This window comes from Mus caroli, chromosome 13 (assembly GCF_900094665.2).
Source record: "Mus caroli chromosome 13, CAROLI_EIJ_v1.1, whole genome shotgun sequence".
Classification (NCBI taxonomy): Eukaryota; Metazoa; Chordata; class Mammalia; order Rodentia; family Muridae; genus Mus; species Mus caroli.
Window position 1 is genome coordinate 104901642 of NC_034582.1, and position 14531 is coordinate 104916172.

Sequence of the window (14531 nt, forward strand, 5' to 3'; positions counted from 1 at the left end):
TTACAGGACACTCAGGGGCCCTTCCTTGTGCGTTCTTTTCAATTGCTAATGTGTTTAAAGTGCATTAATTAATATCCCAACTTTTAGTTTTTCTACTTAGCAGCTCCCCTGCCCTGCTCCTTTCTCCTATATTGCCTCATTGTGTATACCTTTAGGGTTTATAAACAAGTTCACTATAATTAAGTCTTCAAAAAGGAACACTATGATTTTTCAATATAATTAGTCACTTTCAAAAAATATTTTTTTAAGCAAACTTGATGCGAGATTTATTACTGAACACGATTTGGTAGGGTATAGGAGAGAACTATTGAAGCCTTCAGAAATGCAGGGCTCTTCACTTGTCCAGAGGACCACTGTTGGGGATATATTTGACACCACAGCCATCAGGAATGAGCCGCTTCTCAGCAACCATGTCTTCAAATTCATCTGCATTAAACTTGGTGAAGCCCCACTTCTTTGAGATGTGGATCTTCTGGCGGCCAGGGAAGTTGAACTTGGCTCTTCGCAGAGCCTCAATCACATGTTCCTTATTCTGCAACTTGGTTCGGATGGACATGATGACCTGGCCAATGTGAACCCTGGCCACTGTGCCCTGGGGCTTCCCAAAGGCACCACACATCCCTGTCTGGAGCCTAGATCAGGGACAGCATTGTGATCAGAGGCTTGATTACTAACTGGCAGAAAATTGTCTCCAAGGTCCCTTGAGGCAACCCATATAGATAATAGGCTACAGACACTACCAAGGAGCTGGTGTTTGCAACCATTGCACACCAAAGTCCCCGTGGGAAAAGGGGACTTGGTCGGTAGAAAAATATTTTTTTAAACCTACAATGATCCATTCCCCTAGAATGAAAAGAAATAGAATCACTTGATCAGGAATTAAAGGTAAGCATATGCCTAATGGTTGTTTTTATTAATTCAAGTACGCACTTAGGAGATGTTCCATTTACCAATAATTAACGCTAAACCATCGTATCATCTTGGCTGACCGTCAATGTGGCCTAGGAAAGCTAACCAAAAAAATTATTGGCCCTTCATAGGTTGTTACGAATTCTTATAAAGTAATTTGACAGAATATGTCAAAGGCCATAAACATTTTTATGCCCTGAGTGCAATATACTTAAATGGCATTGCTAAATTAGATTATGACCAGCAAAGAGAGAGCCCTGCTTAAAACTTCCAAACCTCCAGCATGGTTGGCAGGAAGCTACAGTGGGTAAAGGAGCTTGCTACATGAGTCTGACCACCCAACTTTATGTCAAGGTGGAAGGAGAGAGCCAACTCCACCAAGTTGCCTTCTGAACACTAAAGTCATGCTGTGGAACGTCCATGCCCCCACAAACAGTAGTTAGAAACACATTTTTAATTGAACAACAAAAGTAAGCAACCAGTAAAATGATCAGGTAGCTTTTAATAAATATTTTATGTATGTGAGTTGGTTGGTTTTATGCATCCATTTGGTTGGGTATCACTATCCAGTTACTCTGTCAAACCCTCTGTCTGTGGCTGTGATGGTGTCTGCAGATGCAGTTAATATAGACAGCAAGTTAACCTTAACCAGATTCCATTCTCTTATCCATGTGTTAGGGCAAATGAGCCTTGTCTGATATGGCCAAAGGCAATCAGAGCAAAAACTGAGGTCTTCTAGACAAGGAAGAATGTCCTTGAGATTGGGGCTGAATTCCTACAGACTCGGGCCTGCTAGTCCCGACAGTTTTCTTGAAATATGTCTCTGTGTCTCTGTAAAACCATCATACAAATCTTTGTTTCTTCCCTTTCTTCCCCCTCCTTACAAGAATCTCTTATGTCTCGGCTAGCCTCTAACTTGCCGTGGAGTGGACAGTCTTGGCAAGCAGGAGCTGTGGTGATTCCTGTCCTCCAGGACAACACACAACAGATGGGGAATCCTTCCCAATGCTCAGAACGGAGTATCATTTAAAATGGATGAATTGTTTATTTCTGGGATTTTCCATTTATTACTTCTTGACCTTGGTTGGTTAAACACACACACCCCTCACCTGGAAAAGTGGGAAGTGACATGAGCGGGAGGGTCAGGCTTACTATGCCTGAATAGGCATGGTACCTGGGAGCAGAGTCCTCTCCAGTCATTGTAGATTTTTCAAGGTGGAAGTCATGACACTGCTCTGGCAATGTGACACAAAAGTAGGAATCTGGTAAACAATAGAAGTGGCAAATCCCTGTTCCACAGCCTACCAACCACAGCCTTCCAACGTCCCTCTAGATTCTCCCCTGCCCCACTGGTAGAGAATGAAATGACCTTCTGAGTCCTCCTTTGCTTCTGTTTGTCAGTGTTGTGAAGGCAACTGAGTTCTCCCAGATCCACGATCTCTCTCTCTCTCTCTCTCTCTCTCTCTCTCTCTCTCTCTCTCTCACACACACACACACACACACACACANACACACACACACACACACACGTACACACACACACACACATGCACACTTGCACACGCACACATACACACACACACACACACAGAGGAATGACACTTGGTTAGGAAATGCTTCTTTATGAAGAATCTACTCCCTAAAGGCTCCCTGAGGAAGACCTGATGAGTTATCAAATATGTCTCTGTCTCTTTTCTTACCTTGGTATTTTAACTGCTCAAATCTACCCAGGAGTCCAAATAAGTCTTGGCTTTCAATGAGAGAGGAGCAATCCACACATATTTTCTGGACTTTCACCATTGTTTAAAGGCTGGAGGCCTACCATTTGGGAAGTATTCCTCTGGGTTTGACCCACAGTGTGTTAGTTGCTGGGGCAGATGTAAAGATTAGAGATTGAACTGTGAGCATGCTGATGGTGTGATCCTACAGGTAGACGTGTGTGTGTGTGTGTGTGTGTGTGTGTGTGTGTCTGTATAGGTGTGTGTCTGTCTCTATGTGTGTGTGTCTGTGTGTGTATTTATCTGTCTCCGTGTGTGTCTGTGTATGTTTGTGTGTATCTGTGTCTCGTGTGTGTGTATGTGTGTGTTGAAACGTACAGGACAAGTCTAAAACATAACTCCAAGGTCAGGTCTACGAGTTCAGCCACAGCATAATTCGACAGTATGGGAAGTTCATGGATCAGACGGAGAAACTTTGTTCAGTGAAGGATGGAAGCCAATCCTTACTTCTTTCCTCATCCTTCCCCGAGATGCTGAGGTACCAGCTTAGTGATTTTCCATGACACAGTCTATGGTTTGGGAAATTCACTGTATTTGGCGGTGGCCAATTCCATAGGTCACCTCGGCATTGGTCACCTCTCCCCTAGGCTTTGCTGTCCTGGAGCTGTAGTTGGTCCTTGGGATTGAATTTTCTAGTGAGACACCCACACATAAACCTTTGAATCAAACTTAGCCTATGGTCCTGGAGAGTGTTTTTATTTTAAGAAGGGTGAAACTTGGTCTCTAAGACAGGATTGGGACTAAGGTAAGGCAGGGAGGCCCTAGGACAGGATTAAGGGAGACTTTCAGTCCTGGAATTATGCAAGTGTAGGATTGACTTTCTAAAGGAGCAACCCTAGGCAGACATTTCTGCTACCTGCCAGAATCCTTCAAGTCTTTTGATCTTATCTGCTCCCCCTACCTTCTTCCAAATTCCTCCAGAGACCTCCTACCCATACCCCTCCTATTTTTTTGTTATTATTATTATTAATATCCTTGAGTCCATTTAGTGCTGACCATATATGAATAGATGCAAGGCCACCCACTAGGGTGTAGACAGCCTCCCAGTAGCTGGGATCCCCACAGAAAAGTGATTTTCTCTCCTTGAGTGGTCATCAACTTCTAATAGTGCCTCAGCTAGGGCCGGGCTCTCCAGAGCCCCTCTTCCTGTTTTCTGTTTTGTTTGTTTTTTTGCCCCCCCCCCCTGATTATTGGAGGAAGTCTGGTCAGAAGCCTTGAATGAGTCTGATATTATATCCCATATTGTTGGGCTGTCCCCACAGCCTTCTTGTTATTATTTGCCTGGCCTGTGTTGACTGTTTGTCCACTGAGTCTGCTTAGATATGCTTGGCCTTTAGAGTTCCTGTCTTTCCTGCTGGGTTCAGGGAGGGCCTGTGAGTCAGAGCTACAGTGAATGGCCACTACACACGCACCACTCCAAGGTCCCACTCAGGTGGACTTTAACCAGATGCCTGATGGAATCTTCTACACCTATTTGCTTCTCTACCTAAACGCTTCATACATGCAGTTCATGATAAATCACAGTCCCTAGCTTACCCTTGTCAAGGGCTCTTAGTCCCTTTGTATTACCCCAGGACTCCACTTAAGGGACAGCCACATCTCAATACAATTGAGTGTTTTCTGTCTAATAATGGTCTATGAACAAGAGCAACCTGTCATGTGCCTGAAATAATAAAACACAAGAACGGCATAGTTTTAGCCTCCTGCAAAAGGGCCTCAGGTTCAGGTGCCCCCTGGGACTTGGTATCTCCTTTATATTTACTCTCTAGCATCTTTCAGTGCCAAGCTACCTGAAAGAGTTATCTGTGTACAGCTTCACTGAGAAGAGTTAAATGTTCTTGTCCCCTAAATGTCCCAGGCACAAGGCACAAGGTGAGTGCCTAGTCGGTGGGCCCTTGTCAGTTCCTTACTTCCTGTCCCATGCGTCTCTCCCTGTGAAGCCATGCCACCAGTCTGCCTGTACCCTAAGGAGAGTTGGGCTGGGGTAGAAGAAGACTTGGATGAGTGACTCAGACCTTAGAATGGAGTGTTGCTGCATCTCAGGGAGTGCCTTTAACTCGGCTGCTTGCCGAGTGTTTGAGGTGTGGTGCTGAATGAAACAGAGTGCCACGCACCCTGTCCTGAAAGCCCTGGGTCACGTGTTTACTGCTCACACTACGGACAGAGTCTTAATCCACTACACCCTCAAAACCAGCTTAGCCAGCATGAAGTAATTCTAAACAGCAGCAGCAGCAGATGGGCATAACACCTGCCATCCTGCAGGTGTCTTAGAGGGGCTATGTTGTTGGGTCTGTCTGGCTGTGAATTTTGCCATACATCTGGAACCAGATGCTCATGGTGAGGAAGATGGAGATGTTTGGCTGTCAGCAAGTCATGGGGCCATCCCTGAGGAGTTTGTTAGGCAGCATGAGTAGGTCCAGCTCATGCGCATCTCCAGGAGAATGGTCCTAGCATTTACTAAGTCTCAAGAGTCTCTTGCTTTCTGTGGACTGTGGGACTATGATGGTAGTGGGTGTGGAGGGGAAGCAGCTGTGGGCAGGTTAAGAGGTCAGGGAGCCCCAGAGCTCATATTAGAAACTTAAAGCATGGATATTTGTTGGACTTAAAGAAATGAAGGAAGGAGAGACCGAGAAAGTGGGAATATTATTCTAAACACATACAGCACACCAACACCCATGACCACTCTGGGAGAGAGAACCCTGGTTCTCCTGCATCGTTCAAGGGCTGAATCCACCTTGTCTTTGAATTTGATAAGTAAAATTTCATCCAGGAATGTAGTCTATTTGGAAACCTTCCCCTTCCTTTTATGACGGCGTGGTCTTGAGGACTCTGGGGAGCATGTTCTCTGCAGAAACCCCTCACTTAGATGTGCACAGTGGCAATGCAGTTGACACTTAGCCATAGAAAGAGGAAGTCATTCACAGCCACGGACTTAGAGGTAGGAAGCTATAGAAGCTATTGTTAACTGTTAGGTGCCCTCCGTAGCACCTTTGGAGGGGAATTCCTCCTCATCAGGATTGTGTGAGGAGAGCAGGTGCAGGTTTCAGTTCCTCCTTCAGCCTTGATTTTTGAGGACCGACTGTTGTGCTGAGCAGTTAAAACAGGAACCACACAATATGATAAGTCATGCTCTCTCTCAGCCTTGGAGATGTTTTCAGGGGTTTCCAGGGTGAATGGACAGATCCCAGTGGATTTGAAATCTCTAAAGTCTCATTCATTCTCTCTCTCTCTCTCTCTCTCTCTCTCTCTCTCTCTCTCTCTCTCTCTCTCTCTCTCTCTCCCCCTTCCCATCCCCCCTTCCTTTCCCCACTCTATTCTCCAGGATCTCATCTCATTGTTAGCCCTGGCTGACCTGGAATTTAATATGTAGATCAGGATAGCCTTGAATTCACAGACATCTGCCTGGCATTGCCTCCCAGTTTTAGGCTTAAAGGTGTGAACCATCACACTCAACTTCCTCTTCATTAAAAAAAAAAAAAGTGTGTGTGTGTGTGTGTGTGTCTGTGTGTGTGCATGTGTATCTCACACACATGCACACACTTGCGCATGCACTATACTTTGTAGCCAATGTTTGCCTTCGACCTCCTGATCCTCCTGGCTCCTCTTCCCACGTGCTAGATCACAAGCAAGACCACCCTGCCCATCTCTCTCTACTTCATCAATCCTGGGGACCAATCCGAGGTCTGCCAAAGGAAACAAGCAACCCTGTCCTTCTTCAGGCGCCTCTCCAATTGTTATGGACATTTCCAAACATCCAAAACAGTTGAAGGACGGTCAAGTGAGTACCCACAGAAGTTCTTAGCACCAGCAGTGATTTAGCCTGTTGGTTTTCCTTCTCTCCAGAAATTATTTTATTTAAAGTCAATTGTAAATATCAACTATGTACTTCATCAAGCTTGACAGTCAAGGTATGGTGGTGTGGGGTCAGGCCTTAAGGAAAGTGAAGTCCTCTTAGAGACACAGTAGGTAGGGTGAACTATCGCCGTGGCTCCCAGAGATAGAGGTTCCCAGCACTTAGCTGATTCTCAAGTAAGTGGGGCCACTTGCGGCACATGTGCACTGCACTCTGTTTTAGCAACTTGCGCTTTAATGGTTTAAAGGAGACAGAGTTAATTCACCTTAACTCCACCCACTCTTGTGTGCACCCATTGCCTTCCGTTGATCTCAAGAGCAAATCTTCACTGTAGTGTCCTACAGCAAATGCATATTCAAAGTAGAACTGGTATTTTGCCTCCCAGCATATTAAGTACTGTCATTATTTTATAATGTGTATTGGGGAATAATAAGGAAGTGGTTACAATATTTCAATATGTTGCTTGCAACTTGAAGCATAATAAAATGTTCCCTTTCCAAGGTGAAGGCTGTTAACTATCACACTGATACTTGCTAGTGATTGTAAGGTATCACACACATACACATTATAATAATTGTTATTCGCTCCAGAAAAAAAAATAATTATATCCCTTTAAGGTTCTTATAAAATCTACTCAATTTTCATGCTGTGGTGCTCCGATCCTATCTCGTACACAAATGCAGAATTCACGCCACTTAATCAGCGGCTAGATGATAGAAGAGAGAAACCATTCATTAGGAAGCTACAGATGTCTTATCTTTGTTTCAGAACACACTAGAGAATTTAATTCAAAGTTCTAGAAAAAAATATTGACAGGCAGATGGGATACGAACTTAATGAACCAGCAATGAACCAGCGCTCTCTAATCTATCAAGGCCCTCTCTGGCACTTTCCTTTTTTTTTTTTTATAACTAACTCTCCGTTGTACAGTCAACACATGACAAATCCTCAACAATAATGTCTGATGTTGGACAAAAGCCACTGTAACCAAACAATGAAGCCCAAAACAGTAAGAGCCAGCTGTTTTAGGTAAAAGTAGCTTGGCTGTACCATAACACCCTGCAGTGGCCTTGTTCTTTAGAAAAAAAAAATATATATATATTTATTTTTTATTTATGTGTGTGCATGTGGGTGCCCGCTGAGCCCAGATGAGGTCATCAGAACCCTTGAGCTGCCTGTTGAGGGAGCTAGGACCCATCAGGATCATGTCTTCTGGAAAAGCAGTTAGCACTTAGAACCATTGAGCCCTATCCCCACCTCGCTCGCTCTGATTGCATGACCTGTGTTTTTGCTGTATTTCAGGTGGGGTGGCGTTCACTGTTTTCACTGAGTCTCTAATCCCTCGCCTCTATCCTCCATGTTCTGATTTGCTAGGGGTTGCTGGGGATTGGGCTCAAGGCTCTTCACTCTGTTCAGTTGCCTAGGAGATCCTTGTGTGGACTGTGGACTGTGATGGAGCATGCTCCAACTGATACCATTTTCAGCACCTGAGATGGTTAAGCCAAATCCATTATGTGAATGTCAGTATTTCCTGGCTGATCAAAACCAATCCCATCATTGTGTCCTAGTGAGTCAGGAGGAACAAGGGACCCATATCCTACAACTAAGGACAGCTATTGTGGGGCTGATCTTAAAAGGGCTCTCTCTCTCTCTCTCTCTCTCTCTCTCTCTCTCTCTCTCCCTCTCTCTCCCTCTCTCTCCCTCTCTCTTCTTGATCATATGGAAGATTGTAGCTTCTGATTTAATGGGAAAGAAGTCATAGGATATCAGAAAAAAAGATTTGGTGGTGTAGCTGTTTTTTCTTTTTTCTGACACAGAGACTTACTCAGTAGTCCATTCTGTCCCCCCAATCATGGCAATTCTCCTGTCTCAGCCTTCCAAGTGTTAGAATTACAGGTGTGAGCTGCCATGCCTGGCTTTGAGTACTACTTTTATAACACACAAGGTGAACTGAGAGAGTAGGTAGTTGTTTGTGAATGGTGTGTGTGTGTGTGTGTGTATGTGTATGTACATTTTGCATATACCAGATAGTTTTGTTGAACTCAGGGAAATTTCACCAAGTGGTCCTGGCCCCTGAGATCTCACCCAAGCAAAAGAAAATTTGTCTTAGACTCATTTTTTTTTTTTTTTACTAAGACACCAACCATATTTGGAATAAATGTACTTCCCAGAGCAACGTCAGCAGAACTGACTGTGAGCTTCACGTCACACAGCAGGCTGAGGACTTCCTGAACTCTCAGGGCAGGAAGGCGATGCTGCTAAGAGCTAACAGCCTGTGTAAGAGGGCTTGGGGGCTGAAATCTGAAGGTGGGGTGATGGGCCCCTCCACTTTCTGGGTCACTTACATGTCCATGACAGAATTCAGTGTCCCATGGCAATGGTCTTGTCATTGTGTTTCTGTCTGCAGATGTGATGAGCAGTTATCAGGGACATATTGTCGTTTCAGGTTCAGACTAAGATGGAGTCAGAGCAGGTCTTAGAGGCCCCACATTTTCCCTCCGCTTCATTAACTCTGGCTTCATCTCTGTTTCCTTCAATTCCTTGTCTGTAAAACAAACTTGATCATATCCTGCCTTTTAGCTCCCTCCTGCCTCCAATATTCCGTGACTTCGGGGCTTCCCATGTTGATTAAACGCCGAGCAAATTTTTAATATCTTCAAACCCCTCCATCCTGCTTAGCGACATTTGTTTCGTCCCATCGCATACCGTGCCTCCCTTGGATGCTTCCCAAAGTGAAAATTCCAAACCGTTATGGTCCTTAATCTTTGTCTCCACCAACAGATGGCACCTGCTGAGGCAGATCGAGCCCGAGTTCGCAGAGCTCCCTTATTTATTTTGTTAATAGCTTTATTGAAGTAGAATTGACATACAGTAAGACACACAATTTAGTGTGTATAATTTGTTAGATTCTGGCATATGGATACAACCGTGAGACTATCATCACAGTCAAGTGGTGTCCAAGGGAAGTGTCCAACGCCCTCCCACCCTCACACACATGCACATTTCTTCCTGTCCTAGTGTAGTCTGTCCTACCCTCCACCTTGTACCAAGCCCAGCATATAACTCTGTGAACCTCGAATGTGCATCCCGCCACCGCTGACTCCGCGTTTTCTATTCTTCTCTTTTGCTTGCTTGCTTTTTCTTTTTCATTTCTTGTTTTGTTGTTGTTGTTTCTTCTTCTTCTTTTTTGATGGTTTGAGACAATCTCTGCGTAACCCTGGCTGTCCTGGAACTCACTCTGTAGATCAGGCCTGCCTCAAGCTCAGAGATCTGCCTGCCTCTGTCTCACAAGTGCTGAGCCACATTTTCTGGAACTTAATATAAACTAAATTATAAGTATGTAGTACTGCTCTGTCCAGCTGTTTTCATTCACCAGAATGGTTTTGTGATGTGTTCATTTCTTTCTTTCTTCATGGATAATACAGAAGATCTGGATAGCCATCTCTCAGATGGCTAGCCTACAGTTATCCATTTGTCTGTTGATGGAATGAAACTGCTACTAGACTATGGTACTTTTTTTTTTTTCTTGATTGGTGATTAATGTGGGAGAGCTTACTGTTGGTGCTGCCACCCCTGGGCTGGCTGATCGTGTACAAAGCAGGCTGTGTCCTTTTCTGCAGAGAAATGGAGGAGGAGGGATGGAGGGGAGATGGGTCTGGGAGCGGAGGAGGATGGGACCTGAGGTTGGAGTTGTAACATCCAAGAGAGGATACACATTTAAAAGATAAAAAAGAAGAAAGAAAGCAGACTGAGGGGGGCGTGAGGAGCGAGCCGGTGAACAGCACCCCTCCATGGTCTCTGCTGCAGTTCCTGCCTCCAGGTTCCTGCCTCGTGTCTTTCTTAGCCCTCTCCCTTCATAACGGAGGTGAACTGCACAGTAAGAGAAACGCTTTTCTCCCCAGTTGCCTTTGGTCAAGGTTTTCATCACAGTAATAGAAAGCAAACCAGGGAATCTTAGTTTTCAATTTTTTAAAAAACAGAATATTTTTATTTATTCTTTGACAGAGATCCTCCTGCCTCTATCTCTGCTTCCTAAGTCTAGAATTAAAGGTGTGTGTTTCCATGTTTTGTACATGTGTGCATATGTCTGTGTGGGTGTGTTGTTATTATTAATAAACCACTGAATCCAATTGCTGTTGCAGATTGGAAAGGTTGACTGATTTTCTGGAGTTGATTGATCATGGGCAGGTAACCATAGCTAGGGGAAGTCATGGTTCAAAGGTCATATCATGTCCCAAAGACAGCATCACGGCACGGCTCTCTGTCCTTCAGCTCTTATGTTGTTTCTGCTCCCCTTCCTCGATGCTCAGACGGGGGACATAGACGTCTCATTTGAGGTTGGATGCTCGACAGACACTTATTCTCAGCACCTTAGCCTTAACCAGTTAGGGGTCTGTGCTTTGACTGCTGACCGTGGCTGCAGAAGCATCTCTGGCTGAGGGTAACACTGATTAATCACATTATGTACATTCATGTGTGTGTGTGTGTGTGTGTGTGTGTGTGTGTGTGTGAGAGAGAGAGAGAGAGAGAGAGAGAGAATGTGACAACTCACACGTGGAGGTCAGAGGTCACCTTTCGGGAGTCAGTTCCCTCCTTCCTCCATGTGAGCTCTTGGCACCAAGCCCAGGCTGTCTAGTTGGGCAGCAAGCGCCTTCACCCCCTAAGCTATCTCACCAACCTCATCAGTATATCGTCCTCACAGTTTATCCGTCCAAATATTTTGCCCAAGTTGTATAATTGGGTATTTGTTTTCCCAATACTGAGCCTTTATTTTATTAGTGTGTGTTAATTATACAAAACAATGGGCTTCGTTATGACTTCCCCATTTATGTATATTACTGAGTCGTTTCGAATGGTGGTAAAATATGCATGACTTCCACATCAGCTTTTTCTAACGTGTGTAGTGTTACTGAGAACGCTCACATTGTACTTCTAAAACTTCTCCTTACACACTGAAACCTAATTATGTAGTGACTTCCACTCCTCCGCTGCTCCAGCCTCTGGTGAGACCAGTCTACCATGTGTCTCAGTGAACTTCACTACTCTTAAGGCTCCTGTGAGTGGGATCACAGAGACTATGTGGCGCTTAAATACTTATTTTAGGATATATGGTCTCAGTATGGTGCCCAGTTTGACCTACAACTTCGGTGCTCAAGGCATCCTCTTGTCCCCGCCTCTGGAATTGCTGGTGCTATAGAGGATGTGTGCCCTGCACTAGGCTGGCTCTTGTCTCTTTTAGTTTACTTAGTTTGTTTGTTGTTTTGTTTTGTTTTGTTTTGTTTTGTTTGTTAATACAAAGCCTCGTGGAGTCCAGGGTTCCAAGGCTGGCCTGCTTTTGATCCTCCTGCCTCTACCAGAAGAGTTCTGGCATTGTGTGCTACCATGCCCAGCTGACATCCATCTTCTCCTGTACCTGCCTTATTTCATTTCGCTTGCAGGCCTTATAGATCATTTGTGCAGCACTATGTATCATAAGATCTTTCCTTTTTAATCCTGAAGAGTATTGCAGTTTATCTGTTCATTTCTGATGTGCACTTATTTCTAAATTTTGATTGTTTTGTCTGTTGCTCCTAGAAGCATAGGTGCACATGCATCAATTTGAGCCAGACGTAGTGATCCCAACACTGGAGAAGCCAAAGGAGAAAGGTTGCCATGAGTTCAAAGCCAGCCTAGGGTACATAGTGAATTTCAGGCCGGCCTGAGCTATAGAACAAAACCCTGTCCCAAAAAGCAACCTAAAAATCCAAATAACACTTTAGGTTTTTGCCTGCATTTTGTTTTGTTTCATTTCAAGGCAGGGTCTCATTATGCAGTTCTGGCTGTCCCAGAACTCACTATTTAGACCAGGCTAGCCTCAACCACACAGAGATCAGCCTGCTTTTGCCTCCTGAGTGGTGTGGTTAACAGGGTATGCCATTACACCTGACTTTTGCCTGAAATTTTTTTTAAGATGAAAGTTTTTATTCACACATTTTTATTTTGTGTGTACATGCATGTGTATGTGCATATAGGCGTGTGGCAACATAACTGGCTTGCATGTCGGTGCTGGTGACCAAAACTCAGTTCCTCATGGCTGAGTGACAAGCACTTTACTGACTGAGCCATCTCCCAGCTTGCAATTCTTATTGTTGAGTTTAGTTAAGCACTCTTGGTATTAAACTTTTACCATAATCACGATTCACATTTCCCTTCCGGTGGCCTGTGACTTTTCATTTTTTTTTTTTTTAACATCTCTGGAAGAACAGACATTTAGGTTCAGTGCAGTGATGTTAATTTCTTTGTTTCCTATTTAAGACACAATTGCTTTACATGAGGTGGGAATGGGTTCCTCTTGTTTTCCTGTAGATGTTTTGGTATTTGGGCTTTGCAGTGATGGCTACGCTGCTGCATGAAGTCTAGCCACAATTCATCTGTGCTTGTGATCCCTCAAGTGCTCCAGCAAGGATGGTAGGGAAACCATTGTTTCTCCACTGTGGTCTTTTTGCACCTCAGTCTAGAGAGTGTGCTGTCTGTCTGTATCAGTTTCAGTCAGCTGTCTCTCTTGATAACTTACCACCCTGGATTCCCAGCAAGTCTTGGGACGAGGTAATGTCTGAGTTCTCCAGTTTCATTTTGTGACATGACTCATTTAAGATTTGTCAAGGCTTGGGCTGATGAGATGGCTCAGTGTGGTAAGGCACGTGCTGCCCAGCCCAGCAATCTAAGCTTGGGCTTCAGAATCCACATGGTAGACGGACAGAACTGACTTCCATAAGCTGTTCTCAGACTTCCACTCGTGAGATATGGCACCCGCGTGTATCTGCATGCACACACCCATGCACACACAGACCAACGAGTCCAATACAAATTTTCATGAAAGAAAATTTGTAAAGATTAGTATTTTGTGTACAAGATAGTGTCTCTTGGTAATTACTATGTATGTATTGAAATCTCCTGTTTGGGATTTGAGTGGTCTGTAAACATAAATTTGGTTATGTTGGTTAGTAAGTGTTTTAGTCTGTGTTCTTACTGACTTTTTCTTCACTTTTATTAACTGCTGAAATTGGATTAATAAAATCTCTGACTATAATTGTGGATTTGGCTATGGTTCCTTATAGTTCTATCTGTTATGTTGTTGTTGTTGTTGTTGTTTCTTGAGTCGTGTCTCACTGTGTAACACTGGCTGGCCTTGAACTTCCTATTCTTTTGACTCAGACTCCTGCTTACAGGTATTACAGGTGTGTGCCATCATGCCCACTCTCTTCATGTCTACTGAAAGCTTTGTTACTGAGCACATAGACGTTTAAGATTAATGTACTTATGATGGACTGGACTCTTGTTAGGAATTCACACCTTTATTTCTAGTGGTATTCCTTACCTTTAAATTCTCTTTATTTTGTTTTTGGTTTGGGGACAGTATCATGTCATATGTCTTTAGCTGGTCTGGACCTTGCTGTGAAGAGGAGAGAAGAGAATTTCTTTTAAGGTCACAGTTGCATCGAGTTCGGAATCCACCCTCAGAGCCACAATAACTATAAGACTCTCTCCCAACCTAAAGATCGTATCCCTGGGGCTGGAGAGATGGCTCAGTGGTTAAGAGCATTGATTTCTCTTCCAGAGGTCCTGAGTTCAATTCCCAGAAACCACGTGGTGGCTTACAACCATCTGCAATGGGGTCTGATGCCCTTTTCTGGTGTGTCTGAAGAGAACAATGGTGAATACATTTTATATATTTATATATTATAATGTGTATGTGTGTATCATATATCATATCTCTGCTGTTCCCAGACACAGGTACTCTGGGAAGTCAGGGGTTTAAATGAATTTTAAAGAGCACGAGATTCAGTCCACAGCACAGCTTATGAGCCAATATTGATAGGTTAGACTCTCTGTGTTTTAATTAGGGTGTCTAAACATCTATGGCTTCCAGTTGTTGATGCAGTTCGATTTGAATTTGCCATGTTGATATTTGTTTTCCATTTCCCCATATGGCCCTCATTTGCCTTGCTCCA

General features: G+C 44.0%; 1 protein-coding gene and 1 non-coding gene across 2 annotated transcripts; both read right to left on the reverse strand.

Annotated features, from left to right (window-relative positions):
* Positions 1–334: 334 nt before the first annotated feature.
* On the reverse strand, positions 335–623 carry LOC115029074 (60S ribosomal protein L10-like). Its single transcript, XM_029468238.1, has one exon. It carries the CDS (start codon positions 617–619, stop codon positions 335–337), a length of 285 nt encoding a protein of 94 aa, XP_029324098.1. The 5' UTR covers positions 620–623.
* A 60-nt stretch (positions 624–683) lies between these two features.
* Positions 684–819, reverse strand: LOC115029207. Its single transcript, XR_003834759.1, has one exon. It is a non-coding gene; the product is annotated as a small nucleolar RNA SNORA70 (small nucleolar RNA).
* Positions 820–14531: the final 13712 nt, after the last annotated feature.

Bases quoted from the DNA above. Each gene is read 5' to 3' on its own strand.
- LOC115029074 (XM_029468238.1), bottom strand. From the start codon at position 619: ATGTGTGGTGCCTTTGGGAAGCCCCAGGGCACAGTGGCCAGGGTTCAC.